At 35.8% G+C, this 13,086-nt stretch overlaps 3 protein-coding genes across 4 annotated transcripts in view; 2 read left to right on the top strand and 1 right to left on the bottom strand.

Moving 5' to 3' along the window:
• Positions 1-1,568, top strand: part of LOC107740585 (metaxin-2-like) — a 7,218-nt gene extending 5,650 nt beyond the window's left edge. Inside the window, exons 9-10 of the mRNA XM_016553049.1 lie at positions 977-1,053; positions 1,192-1,568. Coding sequence (XP_016408535.1) covers positions 977-1,053; positions 1,192-1,396 — 282 coding nt within the window. The 3' untranslated portion in view covers positions 1,397-1,568. The remainder of the gene's footprint in view (positions 1-976; positions 1,054-1,191) is intronic.
• Positions 1,457-2,987, top strand: LOC107740594 (metaxin-2-like). The gene is made up of 5 exons (XM_016553066.1): positions 1,457-1,465; positions 1,747-1,785; positions 1,932-2,057; positions 2,173-2,249; positions 2,388-2,987. Exons 1-5 carry the CDS (start codon positions 1,457-1,459, stop codon positions 2,590-2,592), a joined length of 456 nt encoding a protein of 151 aa, XP_016408552.1. The 3' UTR covers positions 2,593-2,987.
• Positions 2,988-4,151: 1,164 nt separating this feature from the next.
• On the bottom strand, positions 4,152-12,260 carry LOC107740600 (transcription factor NF-E2 45 kDa subunit-like). 2 transcript variants are annotated; one of them, XM_016553072.1, is made up of 4 exons: positions 12,111-12,260; positions 7,812-8,027; positions 7,503-7,664; positions 4,152-5,691 (listed from the first exon to the last, which is right to left on the bottom strand). In XM_016553072.1, exons 1-4 carry the CDS (start codon positions 12,141-12,143, stop codon positions 4,489-4,491), a joined length of 1,614 nt encoding a protein of 537 aa, XP_016408558.1. In that variant the 5' UTR covers positions 12,144-12,260; the 3' UTR covers positions 4,152-4,488. The 2 variants fall into 2 exon arrangements, with proteins under 2 accessions (XP_016408558.1, XP_016408559.1); XM_016553073.1 differs by having other exon boundaries at positions 7,812-8,000.
• Between the last annotated feature and the right edge of the window lie 826 nt (positions 12,261-13,086).

Genomic DNA, 13,086 nt, shown 5'->3' with positions numbered 1-13,086 from the left:
AATCATTACTCCAGTCTTCAGTGTCACATGATCCTTCAGAAATCATTCTAATATGCTGATCTGGTGCTCAAGGAACATTTCTTAGTATCAGTGTTGATAACAATTGTTCTGCTTAATATTTTTGTGGAAACTGTGATTCATTTTTTTTCAGGATTCTTTGATTATAGAAAGAACAGCAGATTAATGAAAAATGAAAAATTGTCTTTTATTTGAAATAGATGTAACATTATAGATGTCTTTACTGTCACTTTTAATCAGTTTTACCAGGTAATTGCTGAATAAAAGTTTTCATTTTATGGAATTTTACATAGTTTCAATATTATTAAATGTGTTTATAAAAAAAAAAAAAACCCTTACTGACCCCTAACGTTTGAATGGTAGCCATATGCACAAAATCTGATTGATACATTTGTATACAAAAAGCTCAATTTCCAGCACATTTTGTATCTTTGCTTGTGGATTTCTCTAATTATATGTATTTTATCCTTACATAAATATTTTAAAAGTGATAAACTGTGCAGACTAGTGAAACTTTACCTGTTCTTTCTAGTTGTATATCCAGTGGTGTGATGACTATACTGCTACAGAGGTATGTGTCACGTGTAAGGATGTTCCCAAATCATATATAATATATTAACAAAGATGACATCAGTGGCACTAAATGTCAGCATATAGATAGATAGATATATAAATATATAACATCATGTTAGATTTTTAATGGGAGTGTGTGTTTAGATCTCTAGGCCACGATACAGTAGTCCCTATTCTTGGCCCCTCAATCACATTCTGGCCTATCAGAAGCAGTGGGAGGTACGGAGGAAGATGAATGCAATTGGATGGTCTGGAAAGAGTCTGGAGCAGGTATTTTTTGTGTGCAGATATATTAATTCAGTGTAATTCACTGTCCAAGTCAGTTTGTGTTTTTCTTTAATCAATGTGCGGTACATAAAGTTTCGTGCGGGTTTCCTCTTCTCAGGTGTATGAAGATGTGAGTCAGTGCTGCCAGGCCTTGTCACAGCGATTGGGAACACAGCCCTACTTTTTCAACAAACAGTACGTTTTGTGCACATACACTACAATACCAGAAGTTGAGCATCAGTGAGTTCTGAATGTCTGTACACATAGAGACATGTAACATAACTCCGTTTGCATATGCTGTCTTCACTAATTGTTGTACTTTCAATGTCACAGGCCAACTGAACTAGATGCTCTAGTGTTTGGTCATCTTTTCACCATACTCACCACACAACTGACCAACGACGAGCTTGCCGAAAAGGTTAAATCCTACACCAACCTGCTTTCCTTCTGCCATCGTATTGAACAGGCTTACTTTAAGGAGCACGACCGAGAGAGCCAGTCGGGGTCCTCGCGCCATTCCAAAGGCTCACTACCCTGAGCACCTCACTTTGCCCAACATTTCTCACTCCTCTGATCTGAAGTGATTGATCTGGCTGAAATGATTGATGTCTTTAATGTCCTATGTGCATTAAAAGATTGTTAGTTCTGTTGAGGCTAAACCATATTTATAGATCAGTAGGATGGAGAAAGGGCCATTATATAAAAGTTTGTGAATATAGCCATATGCACAAAATCTGATTGATACATTTGTATACAAAAAGCTCAATTTCCAGCACATTTTGTATCTTTGCTTGTGGATTTCTCTAATTATATGTATTTTATCCTTACATAAATATTTTAAAAGTGATAAACTGTGCAGACTAGTGAAACTTTACCTGTTCTTTCTAGTTGTATATCCAGTGGTGTGATGACTATACTGCTACAGAGGTATGTGTCACATGTAAGGATGTTCCCAAATCATATATAATATATTAACAAAGATGACATCAGTGGCACTAAATGTCAGCATATAGATAGATAGATATATAAATATATAACATCATGTTAGATTTTTAATGGGAGTGTGTGTTTAGATCTCTAGGCCACGATACAGTAGTCCCTATTCTTGGCCCCTCAATCACATTCTGGCCTATCAGAAGCAGTGGGAGGTACGGAGGAAGATGAATGCAATTGGATGGTCTGGAAAGAGTCTGGAGCAGGTATTTTTTGTGTGCAGATATATTAATTCAGTGTAATTCACTGTCCAAGTCAGTTTGTGTTTTTCTTTAATCAATGTGCGGTACATAAAGTTTCGTGCGGGTTTCCTCTTCTCAGGTGTATGAAGATGTGAGTCAGTGCTGCCAGGCCTTGTCACAGCGATTGGGAACACAGCCCTACTTTTTCAACAAACAGTACGTTTTGTGCACATACACTACAATACCAGAAGTTGAGCATCAGTGAGTTCTGAATGTCTGTACACATAGAGACATGTAACATAACTCCGTTTGCATATGCTGTCTTCACTAATTGTTGTACTTTCAATGTCACAGGCCAACTGAACTAGATGCTCTAGTGTTTGGTCATCTTTTCACCATACTCACCACACAACTGACCAACGACGAGCTTGCCGAAAAGGTTAAATCCTACACCAACCTGCTTTCCTTCTGCCATCGTATTGAACAGGCTTACTTTAAGGAGCACGACCGAGAGAGCCAGTCGGGGTCCTCGCGCCATTCCAAAGGCTCACTACCCTGAGCACCTCACTTTGCCCAACATTTCTCACTCCTCTGATCTGAAGTGATTGATCTGGCTGAAATGATTGATGTCTTTAATGTCCTATGTGCATTAAAAGATTGTTAGTTCTGTTGAGGCTAAACCATATTTATAGATCAGTAGGATGGAGAAAGGGCCATTATATAAAAGTTTGTGAATATTTCAAGTGTTCCCAACACAATTCCAAACTACTTCTTTGCCTGTTCACAATGCCATACCAGGAACCTGCCTGCTGCAACAGTAGAATTAGATCTCTTATATAAAAATGTAGTTGACGTAAATCTTTTTTTCCACTGTGTGATGCCTTTGTCTAAAATGATGTGTACATGGAAAGTGCCTACACTATGAAGTATAATAAACTTCAAGTTTAGACTCAAGTTTCTGTGTTAATGAGGAATTCTGTTCATAGGAAGTTCAAACGTGTTATAATATGTAAGATATGTTATTTAAACATTTTAATGTAGAGGCAGTCCTTTGATGCAGCTAAACACGGCATAATGTTGCTGTGTTCTTTTTGCTCCAGCAGCGGGCGTATTAATGCTGCATAAAATTGAAGTCCTATACTCAATATTCAGTGAATACATAAATTAAGTGTCATTGTATTTAGTTTTAAACAGTTTTTATTGGATTTAAATATATTGGAACTACATGACAATCTTAGAGTATTTGAATGCAAAATAATGTGGATAAAACGTGCTATTAATTAGAACACACAAGTATTCATAAAACAGATTTTCTGTTGCAGATACACAGTACATGCATCAAATCTTTTTCCATAAGAATATGTATTTTAGACAGCCCTCCAAGAAATCTTACAGTTTCCAACTACATATAGCATGAATATTTCATTTATTCAGAATCTCGTCATATAATCTGTAAAATTCTGGAGTTGTCAATAAATAATCTCTGCCTATTTCCAAACTTGTGTGAGAGATGAATATACATAAGTCTACACACATATATTTTCTATAGTTTCTATAGAGTATACTGTACTGTTCCAAAGTTTTTAGGTCAGTAAAAGATACATTTGCGATTATTCAGCAAGGATGAATTAACCTGATCAAAAGTGAAATCTATTTAAACTTTCTATTCATCAAAGGAATCTGAAAAAAAAATGTATCACTGTTTCTATAAAAATATTAAGCAACACAATTGTTTTCAACCTTGATAATAACTACACATGTTTCTTAATCACCAAATCAGCATATTAGATTGATTTCTGAAGCATCATGTGATGCTGAAGACGAGTAATGGCTGCTGAAAATTCAGTGTTGCCATTACTAAAAAATTATTTTTAAATATATAAAAATATAGAAAAGTTATTTTAAATTGTAATATTTAATAGTTGTTACTGTTTCTAATGCATGTTTGATCAAAAGACTTTTAAAAAGTTGACTTTACAAAACCTTAACAACACCTAACTTTTGAACAGTTTTGTGTGTGTGTGTGTGTATATATATATACACACACACACACACACACACACACACAGTATATATGTACATATACAGTATATATGTATGTATTTGCATTGACTGGATCAGCCTCATGATTCAAGCTAAAATTTATAATACCATAGTTGTTCAATTTTATTGTCATTTAAATGTAACATTGACAACAATTTTGTAGATTTCATTCTTTCCCTATTCAAGTAGACAGTAGCTGTAATGCATGACTGAAAACAACGGCTGGGGGATGATGCTAATGTAACTGCATAAATTGTCACTCAACCAACCTCCCTTGACAGAATCAATAGGAGATGAATGTGGATGCCAGACACAAACATTGTGATTCCTCAAGACCACAACGTCCCAAAACTAAAGTCCCTGGTGTGTAAAGTTACAAACACCAAAAGAGCTTTGCTGTACTTCAGGTTTATTATAAAGCAAAAGGTAAATCCTCTGTTGGCGTATTTGTCTTGTTGGCTGTGCCACGTGGCAGCAGGTAAACCGTGCCGTCAGTGCTGTGCTGTAGTTTGTACTCTCTAGGGTTGTAGGAGTTTCCATGTTCATCTCTCAGCTGTCTGAACACCTCATTGTAAAGCTTCCTGAGCTTCTCTTTGGTCTCTTGAAGTTCTCTAGCGTTCCTCTTATTTTCTTCCTTGATTTGCTCCTTCTCCCTCTTCAGCCCCTCAATCTCGTCTTCGAGATCAAAGAGACCATCCAGCTTTCGTTTGCGACAGCTCTGGGCTGCCATCTTGTTTTTACCACGTCTTCGAATGTCTCTGATGAGGCTATGTTGAGCGTTGTTGAGTTTGCAAGAGCCGATGGCTTCGTTAAATGCTTCCACAGGCAGGTTGATGATGTCATGCACACTAAGCGGCAAACTCATGGCTTGGGCCCGCTGTTCATCACGACATACGCGCCGGACACCTGCAGCTCTGCTTGTGGTTAAGGGATTTGCTTGAGGTGAATATTTAGGTGTTGATTCATTTTGAGTTTGGTGTTGTGCAGACGTTTCATACAGCGTTGCATCCACAGCATCAGAGTGTAGAGATAAAGGCAGCAGATCGGTGTAATCTGATTGGATGCTCTCCAGCTCATCCTTGTCTGATTGCCCATTACTTAAGGTGTCAGCAGCGTAGAGGGATGTCTCTAAATCCACAGAGCCAACAGAAGCAGAGTCATCAAACCCCAGCAGAACATGGCGCTCCTCAAATTGTAAAAGCGTTTGTGGAGCGTCCCTTCCAGGTGCACTATTTAATTGTTCAGGTTTACTGGTATTGATGGTATATGGGCAAAACTCACTGAGGGTTGAATCGCTTGAGTTTATGTGGCATTTAGGTAAAATCACTTGATTCTCAGGGGTACTGCAGCTGTAAATTGTGTTTGAAGGTGAAGGTGTAGGATTTCCTGGATCTGAGAATGTCTGTATGCATGTTTCCAGGATCTCTATGGGATCAGAGGGCATGCATGACAAAGGCTGAGCAACCTCAAAAGAGTCTGATATTGTCTGTGTGACGCCACATAGCGCATCTGTTGAGTTTTCCCTCTGTGGCTCGGGCAGGTTCTGGTGGCAGATTTCGGTGATCTCCTCTAGGGGCAAGCTTGAGCCCTCAGACTCCAGGACATCCAAATAATACTAACAGAGAAACAAAACAGTATTTTAATTATATTAGACATTTTAAAATAAATTTTTGTGAGAAAAAAAGTATTCTGATAATTTTATTCTGCAGTTTACAAAGAGGTATGATATTATTTTGCAACCTCCACATTTATACATATTTCGTATAAACTTTTTGGAGTCACAAATGTTTTACTTGTATTAAAAATATAACATTTATATCGATGGATTGCGTATTATTCATATGCCCACTGAGATTTTAGTGGAAATGTGCGTAGGCTGTACATGGTAATCTAAAATATTTACACTACTGTTTAAAGGTTTGGGGTCAGTAAGTTTCTTTGAAAGATATTAATTTTTATTCAGCAAGGATGCATTAAACTGATCAAAAGTTACATGAAAGGCATTTACCAAAGATTTCTATTTCAAATCGATGCTTTTTATTCATCAAAGAATCCTGGACATATACTGTATATATCACAGTGTCCACAAAAATATTAAACAGCACTTAATATTTAAGCTTTGAAAATAAGAAGGAATGCTTTTTGAGCAGCAAATCAGCATATTAGAATGATTTCTGAAGGATCATGTGACACTGAAAATTCAGCACTGCCATCCCAGGAATAAATCATGTTTATATTAAAATTTGAAAACGGATATTTCAAATTGTAATGATATTGCACAATATTACTGTTTTATTGTAGTTTTGAGTAAATAAATGGAACATGCATTGAAAAAGAATATATTGAATTTAACACAAAATGTGTTCTAAAGTGATTGGGACCATTTTATCACTTGGGGGGAAAAAGTATTAAAGGTGCTGTAAGTGATATTTGCCATTTTGCTGACTTCTGCCAGATTTGGCCATTGAATCAGACCGCTCCCTCTCTCCAAAATCACATCCTCCTCTCACTGAGGGGTGTCTCACTTGTTATTTTATGATACAGGACAATGGTCACAAGCACACTCAATGCAGTCACTATCCTAGCAGAGGATCTACTACAGTCTATTACTCAACAACCCATGCTAGACTTGGAGGAGTGGGACTGCGTGAGCTGTGGGTTACATGTGAGACAAGGCCATGCTAGAGACAATTGTGATATGTCCGAATGGCATTTTAACGATAGTGGGGACATTACCTTCATGCTATTCCATGAAAAATCTAAACATTAACTCATCATATCGCAAATAGGCACACACCTCAAATGAATTACTATTGCTTTAACGTTTTTAATATTACTGATTAGATACTTGGTTATAATCCCTTATCTGGTATTAATGTTTACCTAAATATACCTAACAGATTGATTTGACAACTAGATACTTTTATGAAATTGTGTTTGTGCAAATATAATTGGCACTCACTTCACAGCCAAGACAAAGCCTCTTTTTCTTTTAATTTATAAAGCACATTTAAAATAAACAGGTTGAATCATACTGTAGTTACAATTTAGAAATAATACATGAGTAAATATATTAAAATATAGATCTTATCTCGTATGGTAGCTACCAACAACAGTTTAGGCATCTGTCAATTATGTTAACTTTTAATCTTTTTTACACTTCATTTAAACCACCATTAAATGCTCACTATATTTTTCTAAGGTAGAAAGGCAACTCTATTAAGAATGTGCTGACTTATTTGTGATTTAATAAATTCAGTGGCTTTATAATTACCATACAGCCTCTTACAACTTACGGTTACCCAAATTTAATGTAACTTTGTCTGTAAACTTGCAAAAAAGAAAATTTATTCCATAATGAAACGCCAACCGTGCACCAGTTCAGGCATGTCTGTGTACATCTTTCTGCATTGTGTACATAAGTACCTGTAAGTCCGGCAGTGACAGCAGTTCACTAAAAGCCTGCTCTTGAGAAGGAGGCTTCTGAGACTTCTGAGAGAATAGCAGTGCAGACAGCAGAGGATTCTGGGTAACAGGTGAACGCTGAGTAAACTCGGTAGAATGCAATGTCTCTGAGAAGGGCACAGCCTAAAACATGGTGAAAATAGCTCTGTAAGCAACACTAAACAATAGAGAGTGTGTGGGTGTGCACACAGGTGTTATTTGGAGAGATTTATTAATATTAGGGATGCACACTGTTTATTTGTTTACATGTGTAGTTAATAAAATGGTCACCTGGGAGTTCACAGATGAAGGACTAGGCAAAAACTCTCCAGTTTCCTTGTCTAGTTTCTGTATCCTTTGCATTATCCTTTTAAGCTCTCGCTCTCTTTTTAACTCTCTTTCTCTTGCTCTCGTGATCTCCTCCTCTCTCTGCCGAAGACATCCATCAAAGATCTCTCGCTTCACCCCCAAATCGACATCCTGCCTCCATAAAATATCAATCAAATCCTAAACAGAAAGACATCATGTAAAACAGACAATTGACCATGTTTGTATATGGCTGTGCACACTGGTATTACAATAAGAGCATGTTTGCATAAACTTTCAGTGAACTCTCACAATATCAGTCATGTTTTTGTGCGCGATTTGCATTCACATTAATTTGCTTGGCAGGTGCCTTCTAACCAAATACACCTGTAAACTTTTCAGGTTGGTGTAGCATGGTATAACAATAAACACTATCAGGGCGGATCATTTTATTTTATGAATACAGTGAAACATGCTTTAATTTCACCTTATCAGAACCAATGCACAAAGCCAATTAAACTGAACAACATATTAGACAACTTATAAGCAAACTTCAGAGAAGGCCACCTAACATGATAAAAAAGCAAAAACAACTAAAAATCAAGAAAACTTGCATTTTTAAAAAGAATGTACAAGAAACTAACTTAGTAAAAAAAATATTTATTTTAACTTATCCAGTAAAAATTGAATATCGTTGTGGACAATGTGGGGCCTTGGAGTCAAAAAGGTTGAGAATCATTGATGTAAGATCACTTGTAATTACTTCTTTTGATATGATAAAAAGGTAATCAGTGCATTTATGAGCCCTGATTGTATGGGCAGAGGTTGTGCTGCCACTGAGGGAGTCTGAAATACGACACTAGACCAATAAATTGCTTTGTGTCTCTGCTTTGTTTTCTACTTAAAGTAAATGTCAGTGACATCTACGGTGCACACTACAGATGTGGAACTGAAAATAGAAACATTTCAGTTCAGGTAAGTTCAATTCAGTTCAGATTAGATCAGTTCACATCAGACAAGTTCATTTCAGTGTAGATCAGATCAGTTCAGACGAGGGGTAAATGTTTGGCTGGTTGGCATGAATCCAGTTATGGCTTAGGTGATTGGCTCAAAAAAAAAAAAAAACCTGAATGAGCCCATGAGCAGAGATGGCAGAATCCAAACTGCGTACTTATGGGAGTAAAGCAGAACAACTGCTATTGAGATGAATGGGAATGCAGATAGCTTTCTTCAGGTACAACAGACCTTTGTGTTCAGTTCAGATCAATTCATTTCAGGTTAATTTAGAGTTTAATTTAAAGTTTTACTATCCCATATTGCAAAAAATTATTTTAAATGTATACATAATGTTGCTAATATGAAATATATTTTTGAAATTGATTTCATTGATATATTTAGTAACCTTCATATATCAAAATACATATCAAATTGTATTTCAGAGGCAATAGTAGCCTATGTTTAGGCTAAATACATGTTTGTGGAATAGCCTACTGGATATCAAAACTAGATTTAATAATGTTTAATTTTTGTATATAGCCTAGTGTATATATTCTTTGATTTTTATGTAAATGCTATACTGTATGTTCACATGTGTTATAGACAATGTGAAAGTTTTAATGCTTTTTAAAAATGAAATGTATTTTCAAAAATATACAGAAAATGACCTCTCTCTCTCTCTCTCTCTATATATATATGTGTGTGTGTATGTGTGTGTTGAAAATATATTTAGCCAATAATAACTCACAATATATTTTAAACATATTTTAGCAAATATATTTTTGCTATTTTGAAATGTATTTAAAAAAAAAAGAAAATATATAGATTTTTGGGGTTGTTCAAAATACATTTTGTTTCCCCCAGTGAGCAAACAAAATGTTACAGTGGCAAAGAAAAAAAAATTGTTTAGTTCTAACATACTGCCATTTTTATGTACTGGTCTTCTCAGAGAATCACACACTAGGGAACAACAGGAGTCAGCTTGTCATTTACTGTGGTTTAAAGCCTAATTTGTAACCTATTCAACCTATTCATTAGTCATTTTAATTCATTGTCAGTGATAGATTTTGCCATTGGTGTTTACAAGGTGAGATATTGAGCTGTGCACATTGTGATTAAAAATGTTTTCAAGCATATTTTACCATTTTCAGACCCTATAATCAGCATATGTCCATTCCAGCTTTGCTGTTTCCGTGTAAAAAGCGTGTGTGTTAACCTGAAGGCCATGACACCGCGGTCTTCTGGAGTGAGCGCACTTTATATGCTGGTACACAAACAAAACTTCTAAGCGGTGGTCACAGCATTTGTAATGGAGTCAGTCATAAAGACCTTGAACTTGTTGCCCTCTCACTGAAGTCACGCAAGTAAATAAATGCTCTAGCTTACATAGGAGGTTGTGAATTTACTTCACTGAGCAACCAAGTGAAACCAATTAATCAGATAATACAAAAAAACAAGAATAACTGGGAGAAAGAAGGTATAAAGGTAAGCTGAGTGAAGGTGAATACACACGCCTACAGCTGGGTGTGTGATGATGCAACTGTGTTAAAGTGTAGACAGGCTGATAGATCTTTGTGTGCATAAAAGAGAACTGATTTATGAATTAACTCATTGGGGTAAATGGCTACCCACCCTGAAACAGTAGTGCAGTCTTGGGTGTGTCTGGATCAGGTGCACAAAGTGAAATGTTTATTTAACCAACCCAGTTACTTGAATTCATGACAGATGAGACTAATTTAATGTGGGTGGCCTCCCCCAATGTTACAGAGACCTCGGGCCAAAGCTTTTCTGACTGTCCTCCACTCCCCACTTACAGCCCAATATTCAAATACAAAAAAGGATTCTTTTGCAGTTCAAAAATACGCTCTAATTGCTTTTTTAAGAATATATATCTAATGTACATATACATTTATTATATCGGCACATCAATATACACGTCCCTATGCTAGACGATTAATCACGATTAATCGTTTAACAGCACTAATATATATATATATATATACACACAGACACACACACACACACACACTGCCATTCAAATGTTTGGGACTGTAAGATTTTTTTATGTTTTTTAATGAAGTCTCTTATGCTCATCAAGGCTGTATCTATTTGATCAAAAATACAGAAAAACATTGATATTGTGAAATATTATTGAAATTTCTAATATTGATTTCCTATTTTAATATACTTTAAAATATAATTTATATCTGTGATGCAGTGATGAATTTTTATCAGCCATTACTCCAGTCTTCGGTGTCACATGATCCTTCAGAAATCATTCTAACATGCTGATTTATTATTAATGTTGAAACTGTTGTGCTGCTTAATAATGTTTTGGAACCTGCGATACTTTTTTTCTTCGATTCTTTGATGAATAAAAAGTTAACAAAAACACCATTTATTCAAAATAAAAATATTTTCTAACAATAAAAGTCATCCCTTTTTATCCATTTAACACATCCTTGCAGAATAAAATGATTAATTCTTAAAAAAAAAGAAAGAAAAAATTTACTGACCCCAAACTTTTGAATTGTGTACAGGTATATTGTAACACAAAATTTATATTTTTAATAAACACTGTTCTTTTTAACTTTTTATTTATCAAAGAATCCTGAAAAAATTATCACAGGTCTCAAAAAATATTAAGTAGCACAACTGTTTCCAGCACTGATAATAAATCAGCATATTAGAATGATTTCTATAGGATCATGTGACACTGAAGACTGGAGTAATGATGCTGAAAATTAAAATTTGATCACAGGATATTTTTGATCAAATAGATACAGCCTTGATGAGCTTTAGAAACTTCTTTAAAAAACATTAAAAAACGTTCTGATCCCATACTTTTGAACTGCAGCGTATATACACACACTACTTCAAGATGATGACAGTAAAGGTAACAAAAATAAATAAATAAATAAATAAATAAAGTCCAAACTGCATGTATAAAAAATTCCACAAAACAATAATGTTTGATGGCTTTCTTTTATTTCTTTTGAACACTGCAACGCTTTAGTAAGTTTATCTTTCTTAATAGGCTAGTCCTGTCCTTTCTTATTTTAATTTTTACCTGCATACATTTCACAGGTAACTTTTAAGATCATCTCAGCAATTCTACAATAAGGCTGCTATTACACAAAAACATTATTACACAACTTCAAAAATGGGACTTCAAAAAACAAATTTCCAAATTTCATGGATGTATATATGGATTGAACCCAGTCCATGTTGTAAAGTTTGACAAAATATATTTGGTTTCTTATCAAAGTACTGTTTTCTTAAACTTACCTCGTGTTGAAACTGAGCTGAAGGGTCGTCCATGTCTTTCAATTGATGTTGAAGGACTTGTCTGATGGAGGTCTAATACAAGCATCAGCAAAGCATATTTCTGCATCAAATCTGACGACACGCGTGTGTAACTAACAACCCAAATACAAACGGGACTCGCCCACTATCTCCATCAGCCAATCAAACAGCAGATAACAAAATCAGGAAGCATCCATCAGCCAATTAAACAGCAGAACACAAATATTATCATTGACCCGCCTACTAAAAAGCATCGACCAATAACAGCTTTCAACTCAACTAGACATGCCTTCATCACTTTACAACATACAGCCTTCTTTCCTCCTCAATAATCATGTTGATGAAACAGTTTTATCTCGAGTCTTCACAGTCACAAACGAAAAAGCAAAGTTTAACTTCTTAAAACGTGAAATAAAGGCATAATAACTGCTACTTGCTCTGGTTTTCTTTTCAGAGTCTACAACTAGGCTACGTAAAAATATAAGTTAATACAAGTTTAATGGCCAAGTGAGGCCATTATGAGGATTTTGTTTTGATGAAATGTTCCCAACATTAAACATGCACAGTGTACAATGTAATAGGCTACATTATCAAATGAAATGTACATAATGTATTTAAACACAGCTTCAGATGAATGATGCATTGTCCGTCTTTCAAGAATGTCTTCCCCCTCAGTTTTCAACACGCCACGAAATGTGACAGGTAGCTGTGATTAGCGCCATGCCCACTCGACCTATGCCAAGGGTTCGAGCTCAGAGAAGATCTCCGACGAGCGCGTTCATGAGCACCCTACACGTTCACGTTTGGCAGCTCCACGTCGACATTCCTTTAGCGACGGAGAGAGAGAGAGAGCGAGAGAGAGAGAGAGAGGGTCCAGCAATGCATTCAGTCTGCTTCAGCCAGGAGAGCCACCGGTCAGCCGTGAGGTAAGCAGACACTTCACAGTCCAGAATGAAAC

This window comes from Sinocyclocheilus rhinocerous, unplaced genomic scaffold, assembly GCF_001515625.1.
Source record: "Sinocyclocheilus rhinocerous isolate Xijiao unplaced genomic scaffold, SAMN03320098_v1.1 scaffold1247, whole genome shotgun sequence".
NCBI lineage: Eukaryota > Metazoa > Chordata > Actinopteri > Cypriniformes > Cyprinidae > Sinocyclocheilus > Sinocyclocheilus rhinocerous.
Note: the sequence above shows the minus strand (reverse complement) of the source record. Positions and strands in the feature narration are given on the sequence as shown.